General features: G+C 46.8%; 1 protein-coding gene across 2 annotated transcripts in view; it reads right to left on the reverse strand.

The window, feature by feature from the left end:
* Positions 1-22674, reverse strand: part of UIMC1 (ubiquitin interaction motif containing 1) — an 814141-nt gene that overhangs the window by 505044 nt on the left and 286423 nt on the right. Inside the window, exon 5 of one of the 2 annotated variants that reach the window (XM_069651487.1) lies at positions 697-2355. The exons of the other annotated variant lie outside the window; for it this stretch is intronic. Within the exon in view, the coding sequence (XP_069507588.1) occupies positions 697-2355 (1659 nt within the window). The remainder of the gene's footprint in view (positions 1-696; positions 2356-22674) is intronic. 2 annotated transcript variants of the gene reach the window in all.

Below are 22674 nucleotides of genomic sequence, written 5' to 3' on the forward strand. Positions count from 1 at the left end.
AGGCGAGCACGTTGCCGCTGAGCTATCCTCCCGAGATCACAAATAAGTGTTATTACTGACCTCAAATGACGTCACTCAGTGTGCTGGAATATGTATAACACAAGAAAAGTTTACTCACCTACTTCATTGCTCTTGTTGAACTGAATCCTAACTTTGGGATTAATGTGACTATTAGTTGCTTCTTTTTAAAGATGGTCTAATTATCCTTGTGTGTATATATATATATATATATATATATATATATATATATATATATATATATATATATATATATATAAATATTTATATTACAACTTTAAGTGTGTGTTTACTTGGATACCTGTATTTACTAATTTCATTGTACAGCTCTACAGCTCGCATTACCCGTCTTAAGATAAGCCTGGCTGTTCAGTCACTATCAACGTGTGTAGTACAGGCCTATATAAAAAAGGTGTGTTGCCGAATACCAAGAGTCCCACACCAGTTACACTCTGCAAATTCTTACCTAACAGGGTGCAAGTTCATCTACAAGAATCAGACAGTGCCATCCCTCTCCCTAATCCATGAAGAACCTTCAGAGAGTACCTTCCTTTGCACCACCATACCTGTGTTCCTTTCCTGCATGCACTTACTGTTTCTGGCCTTCACCCTTGTCTCTATGTCGGTGGCTCCTCCTCTCTCCTGTACAAACCACAGAGTGTTGTCCCTCCCACTTACCTGCATGTAACTGGTGGTTGGTCCATCATCTGTTTGTGCTGTGCGCTCTTCTGGAGCTGGACTCTGGCTGGACTCTCTGCTGCTGTCATATAAGGGACCCTCCTGAATTTTTCGGTCGCCCCTGGCATAGTCCTTGCTCCATTGGGTTGACTCGCCCACCCTACGGCGGTCATTCCGTCTCAGAGAGGGTGGGCTGGGCAGGATGGGTGGCCCATACTCCCTCTTTTGCAGGAGTTGCCTCTGTGCCCGCTTCAGGCTCTTTTGGTACACTTCCAGCTGGCAGAGTATGACTTGTGTATACTGGTTGGGATTGCCCCCTTTAGGGCAGAAGGGGACTCCCCAGTAGTAATGCACCATGCCCTCGTCTTGTAGTTTTGTGCTGTGTCCTTGAGAAGCGCTTCGGTGCAAAGACTGGGGAGGCAAAGTCGGTACAGTGTCTCTGAGGCCCTCTTTGCCCGCTGTGTCCTGTGCTTGCCAGTTATATCCCTCTCCATTAATGCTGTCGTCCTGGAGATCCATTAGATTTTCAGGAGTGGAACCACCAGACAATTCCTGCCTGGCACTGTCAAATACTGATGCCACATCCTCCCTGTCCTCATTCACAGTGCCCTGGCTTTTTGCCAAGCTAGACTCCAACCTGCGGGGAGCCATCTGCCAGGCACACAGAGACCGCTTGGGAAAGGTTGGGCTCAGAGAAAATGGATGTTTGAGGGGAGACAAAGGCACAGGATCACTGGAGTCTGTCAATGCCGGAGAACCCACATTCTGGGACAAGCTAGAAATGGTGCTGCAGCAAGCAGGGGACAGAACCACACTAGATTTCTCAACTACGTCTTGACTCAACCGTTCAAGTACCACCACAGGGCTCTTCGCACCCACAGCCGGCCTATCAGCAGCGCATGTCCCGACAGGCGAGTATGACTCTGCATCACAAAGAGGGTGGGAAGCAGATTTCTTTATGGGTGACAGAGAGGTGTCACATGACAGATGTTGTGATGCAGGCTTCCCAATAGGTGAGGACGGACAGCTGGCACCCCCCAGTGGCTGAGAGGATGGTCCACTGACAGGTGACAAAATACAGCTGAAACCAGGCGGGGACTGGGAAGCAGGCTTCTTGATGGGTGACAAACTGTTGGCTTTACATATAGGCTGCGCAGAAGGTTTTCTTACAGGTGACATGCCATTAGTTACACCCAGCAACTGGAAATTAGACTTCTGAGAAGGTGAGGCAATGCTGGCTACATTTAGCTGCTGGAAGGTACACTTCATGACAGAAAACGCACTGCTGGCTCTTTCCAGTTCCTTGGAGGTCAGCTTCTGGACTAGCGGTGCAGAATTTGCGAAGGGAGATGTGCCGCTGGAGTCACCCCGCAGTTGGGAGGTAGGCTTCCTGATGGGTGACAGATAACAGGAACTAGGCTGAGGTGCTGAGGCAAGACCCGTTTTGGGTGATGCACAGCTGGCCTCAGACACCTGTTGCAAGGTGGGTTTGTCATTTGGTGGTGAGGGGGACTCAGATGGAGGTAGTGAGTCAGGGCAAGTGGCTACAGAACACTCCAAGTCCTCTTCATTCTCTGGTTGATCCTGCTGTGTAGGCTCTTTGTGTGTCCACCGAAGGGTTGTTCTTTTTTTGCCAGTGCATTTAGAAAATTGCTGTCTCTAAAATGAAACAAAAGGCAGATGTGAAGTAAATGACATAAAAGCAACAAAAAAACAACATCAGAAGAACGTATGGCTGCAGTTATAAAGAGACTCATGGACGCTGGGTGTCACAACCACAATATCCCCCAAAACGCCAATGTTCATCCCTCTTCCTTCTGAAATTACTATGAAGGGAGGTTCACTTTCACAAGCAGCCTCCGGAAGCCCCCGCTACCTCCCTCTCCCCCCCTCCCCAACTCTGTACATTTATAACAAAGGAAGATTTGTGGGAAAACGAAGCACTCTTGGTGCGGGTCCGAGCAGTGGACTGTCACAAGCAGACTAAACATCAGGAGAAAAGGCAGTAGCTGTTGGATGGAGTATACTCTGGGAAGCAGAAAGGGCAGTGAGTGCTACAGGGAGCAGTATTCAGACAGCCCTGTTCCACTGGCATCATCAGTAACAGTGAAGAGGGGGTGGGTGTAAGGGCTGCCTCTTTGAAATGTAAGACTAAGATCTGAACAGCCGAGGGATATGGAAAAAAGGACATATTTTAGAAGTTTGGTCAGATTTTCCACCTGAATATGTATGTGTCCAAGTGCACAGTGATGGAATTGGGAGCACAAGATAGGGGGAGGAGTTTGAAGTGCAGTGCTGCTTACTAACTTGTTTAAAATGTAAATTACTGATAGCACTCCTGTTAAGAGAAGTAAAAAACATGACCTCCTCAGCGCAGTGTTCTAACAAGCTCTGAATACACGGAAAGTCAGAGGATTCTCAGCATGAGAGCACTCCCATGTGTTTGCCATTAGGATTTTCATTAGCAAACATTTTTTTAAAAAAATGACAGTCAATGGGGAATATATTGGCATGGACAATAGGTCATCAATGAGTGAGACTGTATCTTAGCCGATAAGAAAACTCATTTGTGTAAAATCCTGTCCTGTTAAGACTTTCATCATTTGGCGGTTAATAAAATAAGCAGCTTCGCAGCGAGTAATAACAAGCAAAAGACAACTCACTGTGTAGCCCTCACCCCACAACCCATAGTTAGGGTTTTCCGTTTTACGGGTTCATTTATTTATTTTACTTCTCGGGGTGTATGTCCAGTGTTTTCGTGTTTGCCCCTTTGAAAATATCACGGTCAACTGTTTTTTCCAGCGGTAACACAGAAACATTCTTTTATTTTTTCACTGCATACAAAAGTACGGTAATATCTCTCAGCGCAAGATGTTATGAACACTTTCATGTTAAAATGGTTGTTCCTGCATATGAGTCACAAGACACACCCACTGGTCGAAGTGGGTGGGAGTGGTGTTCCTCTCATTTTTTATTACTTTTTACCGTTCCTATACTTTTTATTTTAAAAATAAACCGTTCCGGAATTATTTTGTTTTCAAATAAAAGTGCAGGAAGAAGTTGAAAGTTGCACTTGAATGCACTGCACTGAGCATTCCCTTAAATAGCAAGCACGCTTGTTAGGGAACTTTCCTCTTACACCCGGGGTCTGCAACCTGCAGCTCCCTAGATGTCTTAGACTAGGATTCCCATGATCCCTCACCGCGGACTATGCTGGCTAGACTGTTGGGATTTGTAGAGACAAACGTTGTGGAAAGTGCACAAGACAAATTAGCATTTGACTTTCAAAAAAATGAATCAATCTGGAAAAATAATCAGAGAGAGGAGAATTCTCAATAACTATGCTGGCAAAGTATAAAAGGTGCCCACCTTTCAAACCTAACGATTTAAATACGTGTGTCAGTGGAGAATTGGCATCAAGGATAAGGAGAATGGACAAGTAGAGCAGACAGGACAGGGGTACAAGTAAATCCTTGGAGTTAGGACACTATATCATATCACCAGCCCCGACTTGCTCCAATGAAAACGAAATTAAATATAAAGTTTTCAGTGCAGAGTGTCATCAATGTGGAATTTCATGAATATGTCAAGAATGCCATGCTATGCATCTGTTGCATAGCATCATGTTAGTTGCTGGCCCTCATGAAGCAATGTGTGACTCGAGATAGCAGAAAATGGATGGAAGACTTTTGGGATGATGGTAAAAACCCTGAAGCAAGCACATGCCTAATTTGCGGGGATTGATGAGTTTTGAATAAAATAATCAAATGGAAGAAAAGTCTCTTGCTGGAGAATGCAGGCATCAATCCCGCTACCTCTCGCATCCTAAGTGAGCACTCTACAATCTTAGTCAACTCACGTTCTTTGCAACGACCCTTTTATGCATACACAGCTTCAGAGCTAAAGCAGTCTTCAGTTCACACTTGCTTGGCTGTCCAGGAACCTGTAGCGCATTAAGTCGCTTCTCTTCATCTGCCGTAGGGGAATTCACAGTCTTACCTTTTTGCCCAAAACAAAATATCTTCAATGGAACTACAAGTAAAGCTGCAGATGGCCATCAATTGCAATGAGGATTGGCCAACTAGCAGGGGCGGAGTGGCAACGGGGGTAAAGGGGCAATTGCCCCCCAGCTGACTGTGCTGCTACCCAATGGGCCAGAGCTCCAAAATAAAGACATAGAAAATGACGAAATCCTTCAGAATCTAGCCTGCCACAAAGGAACTGAGTGCTGCAAAGCCTGCTCAGAGTCTGTAAATAGGGCAAGGCATTTGTCTTGATTTCAGTAATGTTGTGGATGTGCCTGGGTGGCCACACACACAAGTCTCCACAGTGAGTAAGATTGAGAGGAGTCTGGGCTGCAGAGGCATCTTCATACTGCCCAATGCCAATTAATGCATTTAAATAACAGATTCTGTGTCCCTGGATGGTAATGTTGGCACGACTGCTTCCCATACACCATTGGTCGGTTATGAGTCACAGTTTATCACCACTCCTATTTGTAAGGGTCCATACCTTATAATAGTCCGTCCTCGATTTGATTCTGTATGAATGTTTCCTCTATGTTCTGGTGAATTTCTTGATCACCAGCGTGTTCATACAAAAAGAGTTTAATAGCACCCTGAATAGCACCCACGGATGTTACTTATATAGTGGTTATAGAAATGGCTGTTGGACTGTTTGTGGTACCTACCTTTGGACACAGTTGAAAAACACATATAGATGTAATGTTCAGATATTAATTGTTAGAAAACTACAAACTAAGGAGGTCATTGAGAGTTGGGCAGATTATTTAATACCGCTGAAGAAAGTTACCAACTCTGACCGTGGTACTTCTGGAAATCTGCCCTACTCAAAATTGAATGACTGGCGTCTAAAAGAGCTTCTGCTCATGAGGTGGTTATATCGAATCCAGCGATCCAAATAGTCGGGTGTAAAATGGTGAATCCTGCCACGTTGGTAGCCAAACCACTGGCAGAGGATGGCCAAGTGCATGATAGCTCAAACTATGAGGAATTGTATGACAAAATCCCGACTGTAAAGGAGAATGCACTAGCAGCAGGGGAGGTTCTCTTGATTGATGGCTCTTCGAAGATCGATCAAACTGATGGAGAAAGGTATCTAGTCTCAGCTGTGTTAAGACACAGAGCCAATGGGGAATTTGAAGTAGTAGCAAGTGTGAGACTATGGTCTCATTTTTCGGCCCAGTCTGCAGAATTGGTGGCGCTTATTGTCACGCTCGAGAATCATGGAGGGCAGGAATGGACTGTGTACAGTGACTCCGCCTATGTGACGTCAACCGTGCATGCAGGATTAGCAAGTTGGAAAAGTAGGGGCTACCTCTGAGCAGACGGATAGGCTTGGATTGTTGGATAGGCTTGTTAAAGCACTACAAATCCCAGTAGCCATCGTAATAGTTCAGTGCGCAGCTCAAACTAAGAACTGACTTAATTTCACACGGAAACCAAGCCACAGACGAAGAGTCCAAAAGAGCTGCATATTCTTCTGATATTTTTAGTTTTGACACTCCTGATGTGAAAGAGAAAATGGTTGTAATAATGGTTGTAAATGAAAGCTTTAACAATTTGTTACAAACGCAGTTAATGGAAGTTCAAGGTGGAGCTCCACAGGAAGAGAAAGACCTGTGGATGCGGAGGGGGTGTTCTTTATCCCCTCCCGAAGCACTGTGGCGAAAAGACAGCACTGGTAAACCAGTGATAATTGTAGCCTTATTAAGGGTGGCGTTAGAACAGCTACACTACCCTGCGCATGTCACTAAGGAGAGCCTTGCAGCAACCACTGCAGAGGATTGGTTTGTACCGAACTTGTTAGAACACGTTGCTTTTTATGTAGTAAATTGCATAGTATGTCAAAAGTTTACTGCTGGGCACACGCTGCAAACAGTCAGAGGAGTAATTCCTAGACCAAATGATCCTTTTCAGCATTTACATATCGATTATGTTGATATGCTGCAGGTCTGTAATGAATATTGGTATACGATAGTGGTAGTGTGCCCGTTCTCGAAATGGATTGAAGCTGGGCCGTGCACACATCCTGATGCCACTTGCGCTGCAAAGTTTTTAGTCCGAGAAGTATTTCCTAGATGGGGAGTATGTGAGGTGCTGAGATCAGATAATGACCCCCATTTTGTGAATGAGATATTTGAGCAAATTAGCTTATTGCTTAGCATTAAAACACAAGTTTTCTTTTGCTTATCACCTGCAAGAGAACAGGCTATGTGAGAGACTCAACGGTCTGCTCAAAGAGAGAATAACTACATTGAAACTGACACTGAAAAAGGGGTGGCTGCATTGCCTGTCCCTTGCATTATATGCACTGAGAAATCAGCCCAGCTCTGACCACCACCACACACCCCACAAATTAGTTACAGGGAGGTGAATGAGAACGCCTCTGACTCCTCCAACGAGTACTAGGAGTGATGCCCAGACAACTGCGGAATTGTTAGGAGATGAGTTACGTGCCTACTTAACATGTATGACCGTCTGAATCTCTGTCATTTCAGATCAAGTTAAGCGGACGGGGTGTCAGTCTCAGAACAGATGTAGACCATACAGCAGCAACCGGACCTAAAGGACTATGTGTTCCTAAACTTTTTGCTGGAGAGAAAGTTTTAATCAGGAATTTCACAAGAAAGTGGCACGAGCCCCAATTTAGCGGCCCTTTCATTGTAGAGGATATTACACCATCAGCAGTCACAGTCCAAGGGAGATGAGCTTGGATACACCTAGGAGATGTAAAAGTTTATGCTGGAGAGGCGACGAACCCCTAACCCATTTGGAAGCAAGTGAAGAAGAAGACGTTCAGAACGTGCAGACTAGATCTATGACGAGGAACAAGGACGCAAAGACTGTCTAGTAGACAGACAAAAGTGTACATTTGGACTGAGGCTCCCCTAAGACACTCTTTGTAGCTGCTAGCAAGGAGTGAGGAAATTACTGTTCTTGAGCCACAGGAGTTGCTGACTTTGGACTGTGGAGTGCTCAAGTAAATGGAAAAATGCTTAATCTAGATTTCCTGTTTGATGACTGGAAGAGGGAGCAGTTCCCAGACTAGTTTCTCACTGAGCTTCTCTTTGGCGGTGCCTATGGTGCTATCAGATGTTGACATTGTAATGCTGGAAATGCAATGGAGGGAAAGGGCCTCCCTGTCCTTGTCCTGCATTCCTTTTTCATGTGTGTTCTGTGTTTTCTGCTCAGATGTCCATATAGGACTCCTGGCAGTGCAGCTCTTCCTCTGTTTGGTCATGGTGAACAGACCCCTGGGATACCCTTATGGCACCCATGGGTGGGGGTACAATCCTGTACCCCTATTGTATGTTTTTCGGGCACCTGTGTGTGGCCCACAGAGCAGGGTATGGGCTGGTAGCAGCTCCATGCTGAATTTGACAGGTGCTCAGAGTATCCTCCATTTTGGGATACCCAGGCCCTGCCATTGGAATCAGTTGATTCCCGATAGGAGACAATATGGCCCGTGTGGCCTCTTTTGCTTTCTATTGCCTGTTACCTTGTTTTCCAAAAGTCCTGGGAAGCCCTGACTCTGTCCCTTCCCCCTGACTGGCTGTTGGGTGGAAGTTCCATATATGGTATTGTGGGGAAGTCCAGGCCAGACTAGCTGGAGCCTTCCCAGTGACTGTATGTTGTGGGTACACCCTTGGGGTGGGACCTGGCTGAATGGAGTGTGTGACCAATATGCACTTCATTTTATGGGTGTCTGGTTTCTGGTATGTAACACAACGAATGAGACAGTCCTGCCCGAAACTGGTATTAATGTAGTGTGGAGTGCTGAAAGGCTGGGTGCTTGTCCCAATACACATTCCTTGTTGTGAGTGTCTGGAGGGAAGTGAATGGCCTGAATGCACTGTGGGCCTGATTGTCTGCCTGCCTGCCTAAATGCCCTTCTAAATGATTGGTTGCCTGAAGGTGACCCAGCAGAGTGAATGAGAGACCAAACAGTATATATGGGGACCTCTCACTGATGGAAATCATTCAGAAGCTGAAGTTGAAACTTGCTGCTTATCCTTGAAGCCCAGCTGGAAGAAGACTTGCTGCTGCATTTGCTTTGACCCGATCCGAAAGCTGTGGAGCTTTTCAAGGACTGATCCGAGAGAGAGGACCTGGCTAGGAGAACTCTTCCCGAGCTACGAGGCAACATTGTGCAAACCGCTAACCTTCGCCGAAGTGCCCTGGAAGTCAGCCTTCGAAAGACTGTCGACCGGAGACGGGGACCGCCGAGGAATCTCATAGTAAAGCACCCGGACATCGAGGCCATCAAAGTCCATTGCCATCAACCAGGGTTCGGAGGATTGCCATAACCACTGGAAGCCCGTCGAAGTAGTTTCCCAGAAGCGGGGACCGCATGAAGCCGTGCTGCCGACAACCGGAGTCGCAACACTCCACCTTGCTGGGCCAGAGTTCTTCATTGACTCTTTGCAGCAACAAACTATCATCGTCTAGGTGCAGCACATGCCTCGTCTTCACAGGACGTCCACGACCGATCATCGGCGAGCACTGCCAGGACCGAAGCTTCTGCCCCGACGCCATCAAACTCTTCATCGAGGGCTCTCAACGCCAAGGTTCACCTTCTTCGAGGACTATTGACGATCCGTGGCTCCTGCCTTAAAAGGAGTCACTCAAGAAGGATCTGTCGATGACCCATCGAAGAAATCTGCTATATCAGGTATATTGGGGTGGTAGAACAATTATAGAAGGAGACAAAACTCTTCTAAGACAATTTATGGACTGGGCTGGTTTATTATCTTATTTACAGGTTGCCCAGGTGGGGGGGGGGGATCCTCACACAGAACTGTGCCTAGTGGTAGTGGCCCAGTATTCAGCCAACACAGAATCAGTTGTCGTGTCCGGCAGCTGTACTTCACGGACACAGTAGCACTGGCATGCCGGTAATTACGATTTCTTACCGCCGGACCCCTTATCAGGCCCAGGGTCCCCTTCTCTTCCAGCTGCCACAGAAACAAATTGATTTTTCTTTCTCAGTGGCTTGGTCTTTTCATGGTAGTATATTACTGCCCTCCTCAAATCTAGTGTATGGAGGCTTCTTTCTGCCAAGTTTGTGGGGTTTTGAAATAAAGCGGGAAGTGCAGTTGATTGATTCACATGGAACTTCGAGATGAATTTAGGTGCTAAACGTTGATGTGTGCGCAAAACCAACTTGTCTTTGTGAATAGTCACAAATGGGCCCTGAACTGAAAGGGCCTTCAGTTCACTAACGCTCCTTATCGAGGTAATGGCCACAAGGCAGTCTTATAAGTGAGGGCCTTAAGGCTAGCCTTGTGCATGGGTTCGAAAGGAGGTCCCATTAATCTTGTGAGAACATTCAAGCTCCACTCGGCAGTTGGGTTGGAAAAAGGGGAGGGGGGTATTTTTACCCTTTTCATGAAGGCCTTAATCACAGGAATTTTCCACAATGAAACCTTGCTCTAGGATGTGATGTACACAGACAGAGCGGCCAGGTGGATCTTTTGAGAATTGAAAACAAGTCCTGAGCCTAAAAGGTGTGTTAGATAAAGGACTAAGGGACTCATCAGGAGTTAGGCAGAGAGGGAAGGATCTCATGGGCGTTTATGGAGGGGGGAAATAGGCCCAGAGACTGTGAAACCCACCTATTTAACTTTCCCCAGAATCCCACACTTTTGATGCCTGTTTGCCAAATAGCAGAAGTCAGAAAGTCGTTGTTGCCATTGCAATTGTAATGGGTTATTTAGAACGCCCTTAATACCCAGAGGTGTCTAAGCGCAGACTGTTGAGGACTACAAGTCCCCAATCCATAACTACTGGGACGAGGAAGAGGACTGAAGAGTCATGCTGTAGTAGTAGTAGTAGTAGTAGTAGTGGTAGTAGTAGTAGTAGTCAGGCAATTCAGCCTAATAGGCAACACATGAGGGAAGCTGAGAGGCTTAAAAGGCCCCGGAGGTGCAGGCAGTTAGCAGCTTGAACTGTGGTTGGAGTGTATGCAGTAGCAGCAGAAGCAGAAAGAAGAAGGCACAGTGTTGGCATTCCAGGCAGATGTAGGAGAACCAAAGGGACGCTGGGATTCTGATGCATCAGATTTCACCTGCTTATCCTGTGAGGGTCCTGTTCCCCCAAACTCTGGTGTGCAGAGGCTGCGCAGCGGAAGGCGTGCAGGAAGGATGCCTTTGCGCTGTGAGTCTAATTAAAGAGATTGTTGGGAAGGGAGCAAAACCATCCCACCCCCTTAGGCACTTTAGGGTGAGGTGAGTCCCATTGGAAAAACTATAATAGTTCAAGGGGGAGGAGGGCGCTCTAAAGGTCCCTCCACGATCATAATATTGTACGTAATTTAGATGCTTAGACATAGTGAGTGTATGTAAGCAGACACCATTTTTCAGATATTAAGTAGCCATAGTCAAAGGATAAGGCCTGCACGGCCATGCAGTATTCAGTATGTTAGACACAGGCCGAGAGCCTGAAGGAGAAATCTGAATGGGCCCAAGCACTGACAAGAGAGGCCCACGCTGCTAACTTGCACAGAAACCTCCCTTTGTTCTAGAATTGTTGCCAATATGTGTGTTGTAGAGGGAATGTGCCCAGCAAGGCCACGAGACCGCACTGGGCGCCATGGTGTGCGTGTTATCACACACAGGCCAACGCAGGCCTCCGACCACCACATAGACATCCACGAATTATAGCCCCTACAACTGCCCTAGTCCCAAGACCCTTGAATTCGAAGATACTAGTTGATCCCCAGACCACCGACTATAAACCAATACACCATAAAAGATCTAAGAGCATGGTCGTCCCACCTTATTTCATAATGACATGATTTATAATGCAAGTTACAGGGAGGGATACATTATAGTTCAAAAGCAAGGATGGAAGCCTTGGAAGCCAAGAGACGTGATCGGGATGAGTGAAGGATGTGTGGGTCAGTACGACCTTGAGGCTCTACCTGTGCCAGTCTTTGAGCCTACCAGGTGCCTTGTATAATGATCGAGTACTGTTTCCAAATGTAACTTATTGCTTCTTTGGCCTTGGTTCCCTGGAAACGATGAGCCCAGCAGACCCCACATGATGGAAGACGGATCGGCTGGGCTGGGACCAATGACCTGGCATCCCCTATGGAGTAGGCCGACCATGTATAGGGCCGCACCAACCAGCCATGCAGGTTTCCACTGTATACAAAGGATATAGCCTATGACGCTGAGTCCCCTTTTAAGCTTCTGCTTGCACCCTTTTCCACAGAACGGTCCATGCAGTTCTTTGCTGGCGCACCTATTTTTGTAGAAATCAAACTTGTTATCCTTGCAAGAGTTTCTTTGCCCTTTTTCCATAGCAGGTTGTATTTTTTCTGGTGTGAGGATTTAAGGGCATGCCTTCATTTGGTGATCCCGACGCGATACCAGCACCCCCATGCCTGCACAGGTGTCCAGGCCGCTTCTCCGGAAGGGCCGCGCCCACCTACAGCGACCAGTTCCAAAAAACACGTATTCCCGAGTGGTTTTACAGGAGCCGTCTTTGCAGAATTCCTGTCTGTCCTTTGGCGTGGGGCGCGGCTCCGAGGAGAGTGCAGGCTGGTATTATTGAGAACCCTCTTACAGATGAGTTTGGGTGAACATGCTCATGTGAATATACCCTTTCAAGTAATAAGGAGTAAGGGGCGGGCATATCAGAAAGCGTGAAGGTTGTGAGCACGTGGAAAGCAAGATTGTTGGTGTGGTTGTAGTTTGTGTTTTTTTTATTACTATTAAGTTTTTTAAGGCGAATATTAAGGAAAGCAAAATGAAATGATATGGAGTCTTTCCAACTGGGAGAAGGTGGTAACACGTATACTGTGTAACAGAAGAAAAAGGAAACAAGTAGGAGCCCTGCATAATTAGTGAGCTCGGGAATACTAGTAATTATTATTTTAGCTTGTTTTGTTAGTGTTTTTATTGTGTAGGGTGGAGGCCCAAGGTGGGGCAATGTGCAAATACTAGTGTGTTTGGAGTGTGTGATTGGGGTGTGGTGAGATGGAGGCGGTGGGGAAAGGTATTTTTGATTTCTTTTTGACAGGCGGGAGGGTTAAAGGAATGACTTTGTTGATGAACAATTGTTGAAGAATATCGTGACAGTACCACAAGCAATGCGTGACAGAAACAAGAGGTGGGGGGATACCCCACTCGTGGCCGGAGCAGGGCTCCCCATAATAAGGGAATTCTGGAACATATGTCCATATTTCTGGCAGCCACATATAAGGGGAAACAGTTGCAAAAGAGGAAAGAGGTATTGGATCTTTGGAAAATGTTCAAAGATATTGAAGATCTTGAGGGAAGGGGAGTCCATAATGAGAGCATCGGCAATGGTACAGAGAAGGAAGGCAGGGCACCAGCGGAGCGTGGCAGAATATACCCATTGGCAGCTCTCCACGCAGTAGGCTACACTAACCCGACCTATGTGTCGACCACAGCGACAGCCCCACCACCCCCACATGCAGCCCCTTTGGAGGTCCCAGTGCATGCTGATGTCAATAAAAGGGACTTAGAAGTGGCACTGGCACTAACAAAATTGACCAGATTGTGGCTGACACAGAGTGAAGTGAAAACAGCCAAACCAGCAGATCAAGGGTCAGATGGGTGGAAAGCAGGAGACTTTTTGTTAAGAAAAGATAGCACAGCCATAAAAAAAACATGCATATAGAAAAGGAAGGAGAAAGGGGATAGCGGGCAGACAGCCTAGTGTACGAGAACTTAGGCTGTCCGCCGAGAGAGGAAGACACGTGGAATACAAATGATGAGGACGAGGAGGCAGAGCAAGCATCCGAAAAAACTCCCCGGGTGGAAAGTTTGTGGGAGTGTAGGTTAAGGAGAAGGCTTGGCCGGATGGCGGTTGCAAGTAAAAAAGGATGTAGAAAAAGAGCTGACGGGGGTAAGGCGAAGATGCAGATGCCCCTTTTACATAAGGGGTCCGGCAGGCTGCACTATGTGCAATGGGCACAGATGGACAAAAACAATTTAATAAAGGCGCTCCCGCCCCTCACGGCGGGGTGCAAGTAAGTGGATTCACCCATTCAAAAAGCAGACCGCCGGAGTACCCCTGGCTGTCGGCAACATCAAAGGCTTATTGGTATCGTCCATTGGAGACCAGGCCGGGTATGTGTGGTTCAAAGCAGGATACCCAGGAGTGAATTTAGGGGACGATGCACACGATGGAGCATCATTCAACAAGGTCCGGGCACAAATATGGGACACGCTGCAGCAAGCATTCCCAGACAAACCTGATCTACAATCAATAATGCAATGTACCATGGACGATGATGACGACCCCTCTCAGTTTATTCTTAAGATTCAGGAGATGTGGAGAGCAAAGATGGGTAATTCATGGGACCAGTCGATACCCTTTTTCTACTTTATCGTTAAAAAGGGCCTGCCCAAAGAAGTGCAAAAGGCCCCAGACAAAATAGTGGGCATCAAGGCAAAGGGATGGGCCGAAATACAGAGCATCATAATACACCATTGCAAGAGGATGAAGGAGCGTGACAAGGAAACAGCCTAGAGGCGGCAAACAGAGGAAGCAAAACTGGTACTAAACAAACTAGCTAATATCGTTGTGGAGGTGTCGGTATCGACGCCCCTGCAGACAGAGGTGGCAGGAAATGCCCAAAAGTTTGCAGATGCTAGGATAGCAGCAGTTTGGTCAGAAGGAGGGCAAGGACAGTGGGACGGGGGTCCACAGTACCCCAGCCCACAGTGGAAACAAGGAGGACAGCATTGAGGAAGAGGTGGGTTTCGAAGAGCAGAGGGAGGAGGTTTTAGGGGGATGGGACCCAGAGGGGGGGAATGGGATCTTTATAATTTTTGAATTGTGGAAAATGGGGGCATTTTTCAAGAGAGTATAGGAACAGACAAGAGATGAGGTAGAACTACGGCCCACCACCCCAGGGGCACCTACAAGGGCCGGCGCCCAGAATTACTTCCATACCCTATGAGATACACCAGGCCCACCACAGTTAGCCCCGCAGATACCTGGCCCACCTGCTCAGCAGCAGGCAGTACAACAGTACAAACCCCAGCACATATCCCAACAGGTAAACAGCACAACCCTGTCCAATGGGGCACCAAATGGTACGGTCGCCCCCTTTCATGGTAGGGTGTGAGGGGAGGGAACTCCTTTTCGTTTCCCGGAACAAACACATATCCTGATTAGGACATCCCACAGAGAACTCCTGTGTGTCCTGTCCTGTCAATGGCCCGCAACTCTGATGAGGAACCCTTGGTGGGGGTAGAGATAGGAAACCAGCAATTCATTTTCATGGTTGATTCGGGTGCTGCAAAATCATGCATCAGTGAAGGGACTTCCCGTCATCGGGCAAAACCCTTGACACAGAGTGCATCTCTGGGGCTATTTCTAGGATTCCATTCATGAAACAGCTGGATGTAAAGGAGGGAGGGAAAGATGCTGCACGCTCCCATATTGTGTTCTCAGACTTTTCCTATCAACCTTCTGGGAAAGGACCTGCTCAGTAAGTTGAACATGACAATTTCATTCACTGATCATGGCATTTTTTGACCACGACAGGAATATGCGCAATAAGAGCAATGGTAATAATACAGGCAATGACAGGAGAGGTGGTGATCCAATGGATACCCACACATGTTCATCTATGGGAGAACAGTGCTTGAGTAGGCGGTGCCACGAATTGACAAGGACTGTTTGCAGAACACCAACAGATTTTATCTTTCGCCCTGTAGTGTTCCCTGAATTGGTAGCAGGCACAATCCCATCCCTACATCTGCAAGGATTATTGGTGTTGGCAAAGAGAGTGGTCGTACTAGGGACAGACAGGCATGGGTGTGAGTGGAGCACAATGTTTTGTACTGACCCCACTGTACCTATTAAGGAGGCAACAGATTAATAACTATTTGAAAACAATGAAAATGACAGAGAAATAGTTTGACATTTGCATCCCCTGTGAGATCATGGTGCAGTACCAAAGAGTGCAGTACCCCTTGATGGCCATTGTGACCTCGCCCCCTTCACTGAAGCAAACTTAAAATATATACCCGAACAGTTGTGGACCACCAACCCACATGATGTTGGCCTTTTAAAGGAAGTAGCTTCAGTGCACATAATACTAAAGGCAGGGGCAGTGCTAGCTCGGGTGAAATAGTACCCACTATCAAGAGAAGCAGAGGAAGGAATTAGAGACACGATACGGCCCTGCTTAATCAAGGGATAATAGTGCCATCCACATCACTGCGTAACCCTGCGATCTACCCCGTCAAAAAGGCAACAGGGGCAATTGGAGAATGATCCAGGATTTGCGCCCCCTAAATGATGTGGTACAGAAAGAATTTTCGCTTGTCCCGAACCCCGCCACCATTTTATGCAGTATCCCCAATGAAGCGACCTACTTTACAGTGATGGATTTGAAAAACACCTTCTCAATACCTCTGCACCCAGATTCATAATATCTTACAGCATTTACCTATGGCGGAAAGCACTACAAACACACTCATTTGCCTCAGGGGTACTGCAAGAGCCCAAGCATTATCAACAGAATATTGCAGCTGACTTAGGAAACATTGAAGTGTCCAGCACGTTCATCCAGTACGTGGACGATTTGCTTGTGTGGAGCGACAATGAGCAGAACTGCCGAAGAGACTAATCACACTCTTACAACTCCTGGCCCACAAGGGGTACAAAGTTGACAAGGCCAAACTCCAGTACTGCCAGCAAGAAGTGCTGTATTTAGGTCAGTTAACATCAGCAAATGGCAAAAGAATCATATTGGACAGAGCGGCGTCTGTGCGCTACCCCAAGACCTATAACAGTAAAAGAAATGCAGACATTTTTAGGGTTATGCAACTACTGCAGAGCATGGATTCTGGACCATGCAGCGTACACCAGGCCGCTCCTGCAGGCCCTCAAGGAAGCACAAAAAAAAACGATCACAAGTTGAATGGACAGCACACATGATAAAAAATGTCAATGATTTAAAAGAAGTGAGATCTACAGTGCCAGTGCTCGCCACCCCATACTATACACAGGAGTTCTACCTATTTTCACATTCTAATGGCCAACTCAGGACTGTTGTGCTGACCCAAGAGTATAATGGGCCACAAGCCATTGGCCTACTACAGTGTTACACTAGAATCAGTGATGCAGGGACAGTTCGCCTGTGAGCAAGCACTTGCTGCAGCTGCATTCGCAATTGAGAAAAGTCCCACGATCATGATGGGTTGTTCTGTCATTTTGTATGTAGAACACTCTGTGATCGCCATTTTAGAAGGATCAAAATCTACCCTAACAACACAGAGCCTCAGCCTACTAAATTATCCTCTCAAGCCCAAACATCCATATTGTGTGATGCAAAACAGTGAACCCTACCACATTTTGACAGAAATGTGTACGAAAGAGGACTTGGCAATGCATGACTGTCACGTACGAGGGGTAGGAGGATGACATCCCCAAGGCAAGAGATATCACATTGGAAGAGGGGGAGGTCTTTGTCGACGGGTCAGCAACAATTGGCAGAGACATACGGGTGCCGCAGTGGTACGCCTCGATGGAGGTGAATATGAGACACTGATTATGAAAAACTGCCGCTCATTGAAGCGCTGCGAGTGGCGCAGGGATTCCAAGTGACCATTTATTCCGGCTCAGCATACGTCACTACAACAGTGCATGTTGGTCTGTCAGGGTGGAAATGGAGAGGTTTTTCGGAGAGCGGACGGTACCCCAATCCAGAATGCTACACTGTTAGACTTATTGATCTCTGCATTGTCCCCACCCTCCGTAATGGCGGTCGGTAAGTGTGCCATCTATACCAATAACAGACAACATTTTATTGGGAAATGCTGCTGCAGACGCTGCGCCCAAAATGGCAGCTCATCTCCTGGTACCTATGCTTGCCGAGTACGTTGTGGCCACACCTTCGAGTAATCAACAAAAACACTCCATACACAGCAGTGCCTATTGCACAGTTTATCGAAATACAAGGCAAAGTGCCAAATGAGGAGAAACAACTATGGATGAACAGAGGGTGCAAACAGTCTGTGAAGACAAGAATGTACTGGTAAAGCAGTCATGCCTCAGGAGCTATTAGCAGTAGCTTTTGACAACTTCGCTACCCCCCTCACAGCTCAAAGCAACACTTTGCAGCCAATATATAGGAAGATTGGTTTCTGCCCAATCTTCAGGCGCACCGCACGAACATGACCATACACTGCACCAGGTGTCAAACTTTCAGCACAGGAATGACGCTCCAAACTTTACATGGCACTTTGCCCCGCCCTGTTGGGCGATTTCCGCAAGCTACACATAGATTACGCCGACTTGGGAGAAAGGTGCAATGGGTACCGATATTTGATTGTTGTGGTCTGCCCTTTTTCACAGTGGGTTGAGGCAGGACCTTGTGCATACTCGGATGCCAAATGTGCTGCCAAAAATCTTGTCCGTGAGGTCTTCCCCTGAAGGGGCGTGTGCGATGTGCTAAGGTCCAATGAGCTCTATAAAGAGATCACAGCATCAAGCACTGGATGTGTTCAATTTATCATCCCCAGGCCCACTGCATTGTGGAGAGATTCAACAGCCGTCTCAAGAGCAAATTATCTAAGTTTTGCACCACGCTGACATACCAGTTTACGCACACAACCCAGCAAGGACTATAATCTAGCACCCCATGAGGTGGTCACTGGTCGGCACATGAGTATGCCCATATCCCACGTCAAGAGGGCATCAGACGCCCATAGGGCACCAGCAGTCTTAAGTGATGAATTTAAAGAATACCTGACAACACGATGAGTCTCCGACAGATTGCACCACCCGACACGACGACGCCCCGGACACTGCAAACACGACAGGGACAGACTCCCTGCCTGCCCAACTGCTACTGCCTCAAGAACTCATTTACATAAGGAGTTTTGTCAGGAAATGGAACAATCCCAGATTTCATGGTCCCTATGAAGTCATATTTTCAACTCTCCTTGCTGTAAAAGTAAGGGTGCTTCGCTATTGGATCCATCTTTCTGATGTACGCAGGGCACCACAAAATAGTACACAACCACCTTCAGGGCCCCGGTCCATGCCTACCTACATCAGCTCCAATTATATAGTGAATTATTACAAGGCTTGTGGGCCCGTAGTTTATTTAGGAACACACACAGCCAGTAAAAGATAAAATGTGTATTCTCTCTCATCTGTATGTTAGAAATAATTGTAGCTATCGTACTGTTCCTATTAATATATGTGTGGCATGCATTTTAGTGCAGGATTAATCTCTGTTTTAATATTTTTATTAGGGAGCGTATTTTATATGGGGAGATCATATAAAAGAGGGGCGAGTGGGGAGTACATACACAAACGTCACCAACATCACTTTAAATATGTACAATAATAGTAATGAGTGTAATAACAGTTATAGCAGACCAACAAGTACACCTGCACGTATGAGCAAGAGTATGGGTAGGATATAAGAACATCTTTTCCCATTTGTTTTTAAGAATATTTTTTGTAACATAAGCATTTATGATGCTATTAGCAGTAGAAGTGTTGCAAGCAAATCCATGGGATCACATAAAAGAATGAGACGGCAGGCACAAAGGCCCAAGTACAACATCTATCTTGGCCTTGATGCTACTGAAGATTAGAGACATCCCGAAAATGACCAACAGTTGGTGCACGGATATGAGTGCAGTAGGGATACAAACGGCAAATGGCAGCTTTTAGTATGTTCACTAATCCTGCACGCCTCTGGGACACCCAAGGTATTAGTACCACAAGAAGTACCAATCATAGAGGCATAGTACCTGGTTTATCTTGCGCTATGTAGGGTTAAAGGCACCTTCCAGGCACACAGAGAGCGACTAGAGCTCATCGATCTGGATCCCTTGCAATGGAACGATAATCCGAGAGACATTAAATGCCTGCAGCAACCATATCTGGTGATCCAAGGACTTAAATATATAAACAATAGATGGCAAGAGACCACACTCAGCTGCTTGGCAGAGGGCCTCCTGGGATATGAAGAGGAACTCCTAGCCCGAGTGGAAGCAACCTGCGCACAAATATGGAGAGAGCACATTACAAAGTTGAGATGGATTGATTGCAGCGATAGAAAAACCAGTGAAGGTGCACCCTGAAGAAACATATGATCTTTGCTTCCACGGTGAAGGAACTATTATTATCGGCGCAAATGAACGATGCAACAGGACCCTCCTGATTCCAAACCCGATGCTGTGATCGATAACTTCTGGGTCTGTGGCCAACAAGCATACCTGCACCTCCCACCATCATGGAGGCGCTACTGGTCGTTGGCCATGTTGCACTCAGCACTATTGGTAATCCCAGAAGACCACTTAAAAGGTGGGGCCAATCCCCGCCACATCCCCAACCGTTTCTCCTGCGTTCGAAGAGCAGAACCTGTTACCGCCACCAGAGTTTTGCATCCTCCCCAGAAAAAGGCAATACGAGAAGCTGCGGAGGAAGAAGAGATCATACTACCCATCTAGAGATTCAGCTGCATTTCTCACTGAAATCCCTGAAGAATAATAGACTGTTCAGCTCAGCGGAGACCTTCTTCGCCTCCCAATTGTTACCCGGCGTGCAGGCAGCGGCAAAAGCAAAATGGCTGCTCACTGTATGCTGGATCTGGTCCAGTTGGCAAAAGACACGGAGCATGGGTTCAAAGTCAAAGGTCAAGCTGCGTGCTCTGAGGCTGACGAGGATGCAGAATTGTTACGTCCTCGATATGCTGATGGCGATGGAAGGAGGAGTGTGGCAAAAAGGGGGGGGGGGAATTCCTGCTGCACATTGGTACCTCCTGAAGAAGCAGGGAACCGGTAGCTTTCTCACATAATTGCAGCCATACATGGCCTATGAGTTTGCATGAAAAAAGAAGGAGGAATCCAAGGAAATTACTGGTTCGATGTTGTATTCGATTGGGCCCTATCCTGGTTAGGTGCCATCGTGAAGATGCTGGTACTCGTCATCAGATTCATCTTGGTCATCTTCTGCACCTGCCAAATGGGCCTCCGGTGTTGTGCCAAAGCAGTGCCTAGTAGCACAATGATGATGGCATCAAATGGGTTTTCAAAGGTATCTTGCAATAGAAAAGATAGTGAAATACAAACCGACCACACCATCCCTCACATGCTCCCCATCTCCTACGGGGACGAAGTGGACCATCTGTATCACACCATCATTGTCTCACCCCCACACCCAGACCCAGAGAATTATGAGGAAGTATGGGTGGACCTGGCAGGCGATGCATTTTTATGACATGCACACCTGAGGAATATGCGCTATCAGGGGAAAGCTTACGGTCCATCTGTTTGCTTTTGAGAAGGCTGGACATCACCATGTGAGGAGGCGGTGAAAAGGGAGAATGAGCGCATGCATTGGGGTGGGGGGGTTTGTTACTGTAGAAGTAACAAAAGGGGGGAATGTTGGGAAGGGAGTGAACCCATCCCACCCTAGACGCTTTACAGTGAGGAAAATCCCATTGGAAGAACTAATAGTCCAGGGTTGAGGGAAGCGGTCTAAAGGTCCCCACACGATCATAATGTACATAATCCAGATGCTTAGACATAGTGTGCGTATGTAAGCAGACACCATTTTACAGATATTATGTAGCCATAGTCTAAGCATAAGGCCTGCACGGCCATGCAGTATTCAGCATGTTAAGACACAGGCTGCAAGCCTGAAGGAGAAATCTGAATAGGTCCAAAGCACTGAAAAGAGAGGCCACGCTGCTAACTTGCACAGAAACCTCCCTTTGTTCCAAAACTGTTGCCAATATATGTGTTCTAGAAAGAATGTGTCCTACAAGGCCACGAGACAGCACTGGGTGCCTTGGTGGACGTGTTATCACACACAGGCAAACCTGTTATTGCATGTATCTATGGCAATGATGACAAATTGAGAGTCCAAATGGAAACGTAAACCATAAATGCCAATAAAAACATTTTAAAATAAATCACACACAGGCAAAAGCAGGCCTCTGACCCCCACCCAGCCATCCACGAATTATAGCCCCTACAACTGCCCTAGTCCCAAGACCCTTGAATTCCAAGATACTAGTTGACCCCAGACCACCGACCATAAACCAATCCACCATAAAATATCTAAGAGCATGGTCGTCCCACCTTTATTTCAGAATGACATGATTTGTAATGCGAGGTACAGGGAGGGATAAATTATAGTTCATGACAGCCTTCCCAGCCATCATCTTCACCAACACTAATCTATACACGGCAGCTAAAGCACGGGCCAAAGACCCCACTACACCAAACCATCCTATCCTACTAGCCATGAACATACACCTATAAAGATCTCCAATACCTCCAACACAAAAGCAAACTCTACTACCCTACTCACAGGAGCGCTCGTCAATGCCAGATCCCTCCTTGCCCATGTCCTCGACATATCCAATGTCATCACCATCAACAAACTGGACTTCCTAGCAATCACAGAAACATGGCTGCATCCAGCCGCTGGCCCATCCCGGACGTTTACACTATCTTCAGGAAAGATAGACTGATATCCAAAGGTGGTGGAGTAGCCTTCATTGCTAAAAATCTGCTATCAATCTGAAATCCCCAACCAAACCATCAGCTCAGGCGAGCTGCTCTAGATCAAAGTTGCCTTATCCGCTACAGCCTCCCTTCTGACCCACTTAATTTACAGACCTCCAGGTCCACTGCTCTCCTTTGAGGAAGACATTCCACAACTCCTCTTCACTAACACTAAGCAGTCTTCCAAAATCATTCTTCTGGGTGATGTCAACTTAGGTCTAAACGACCCAGCTGATCACCATGCTCACGCCCTAGCCAACTCCATTGAATCCTTAGGTTAATCCCACCGGATCTTAAGCCTTAACCATGATAAAGGTTGCACATTAGATTGGATAGCAGACCTCAACTGCAACACCAACATTCTATCCAACATTCCATACCCATGGTCAGACCACAATGTTATCACCTTTGATATCACTGAGACAGCTCAT

This window comes from Ambystoma mexicanum, chromosome 3p, assembly GCF_040938575.1.
Source record: "Ambystoma mexicanum isolate Mex_15411 chromosome 3p, UKY_AmexF1_1, whole genome shotgun sequence".
In the NCBI taxonomy this organism is placed as follows: Eukaryota; Metazoa; Chordata; class Amphibia; order Caudata; family Ambystomatidae; genus Ambystoma; species Ambystoma mexicanum.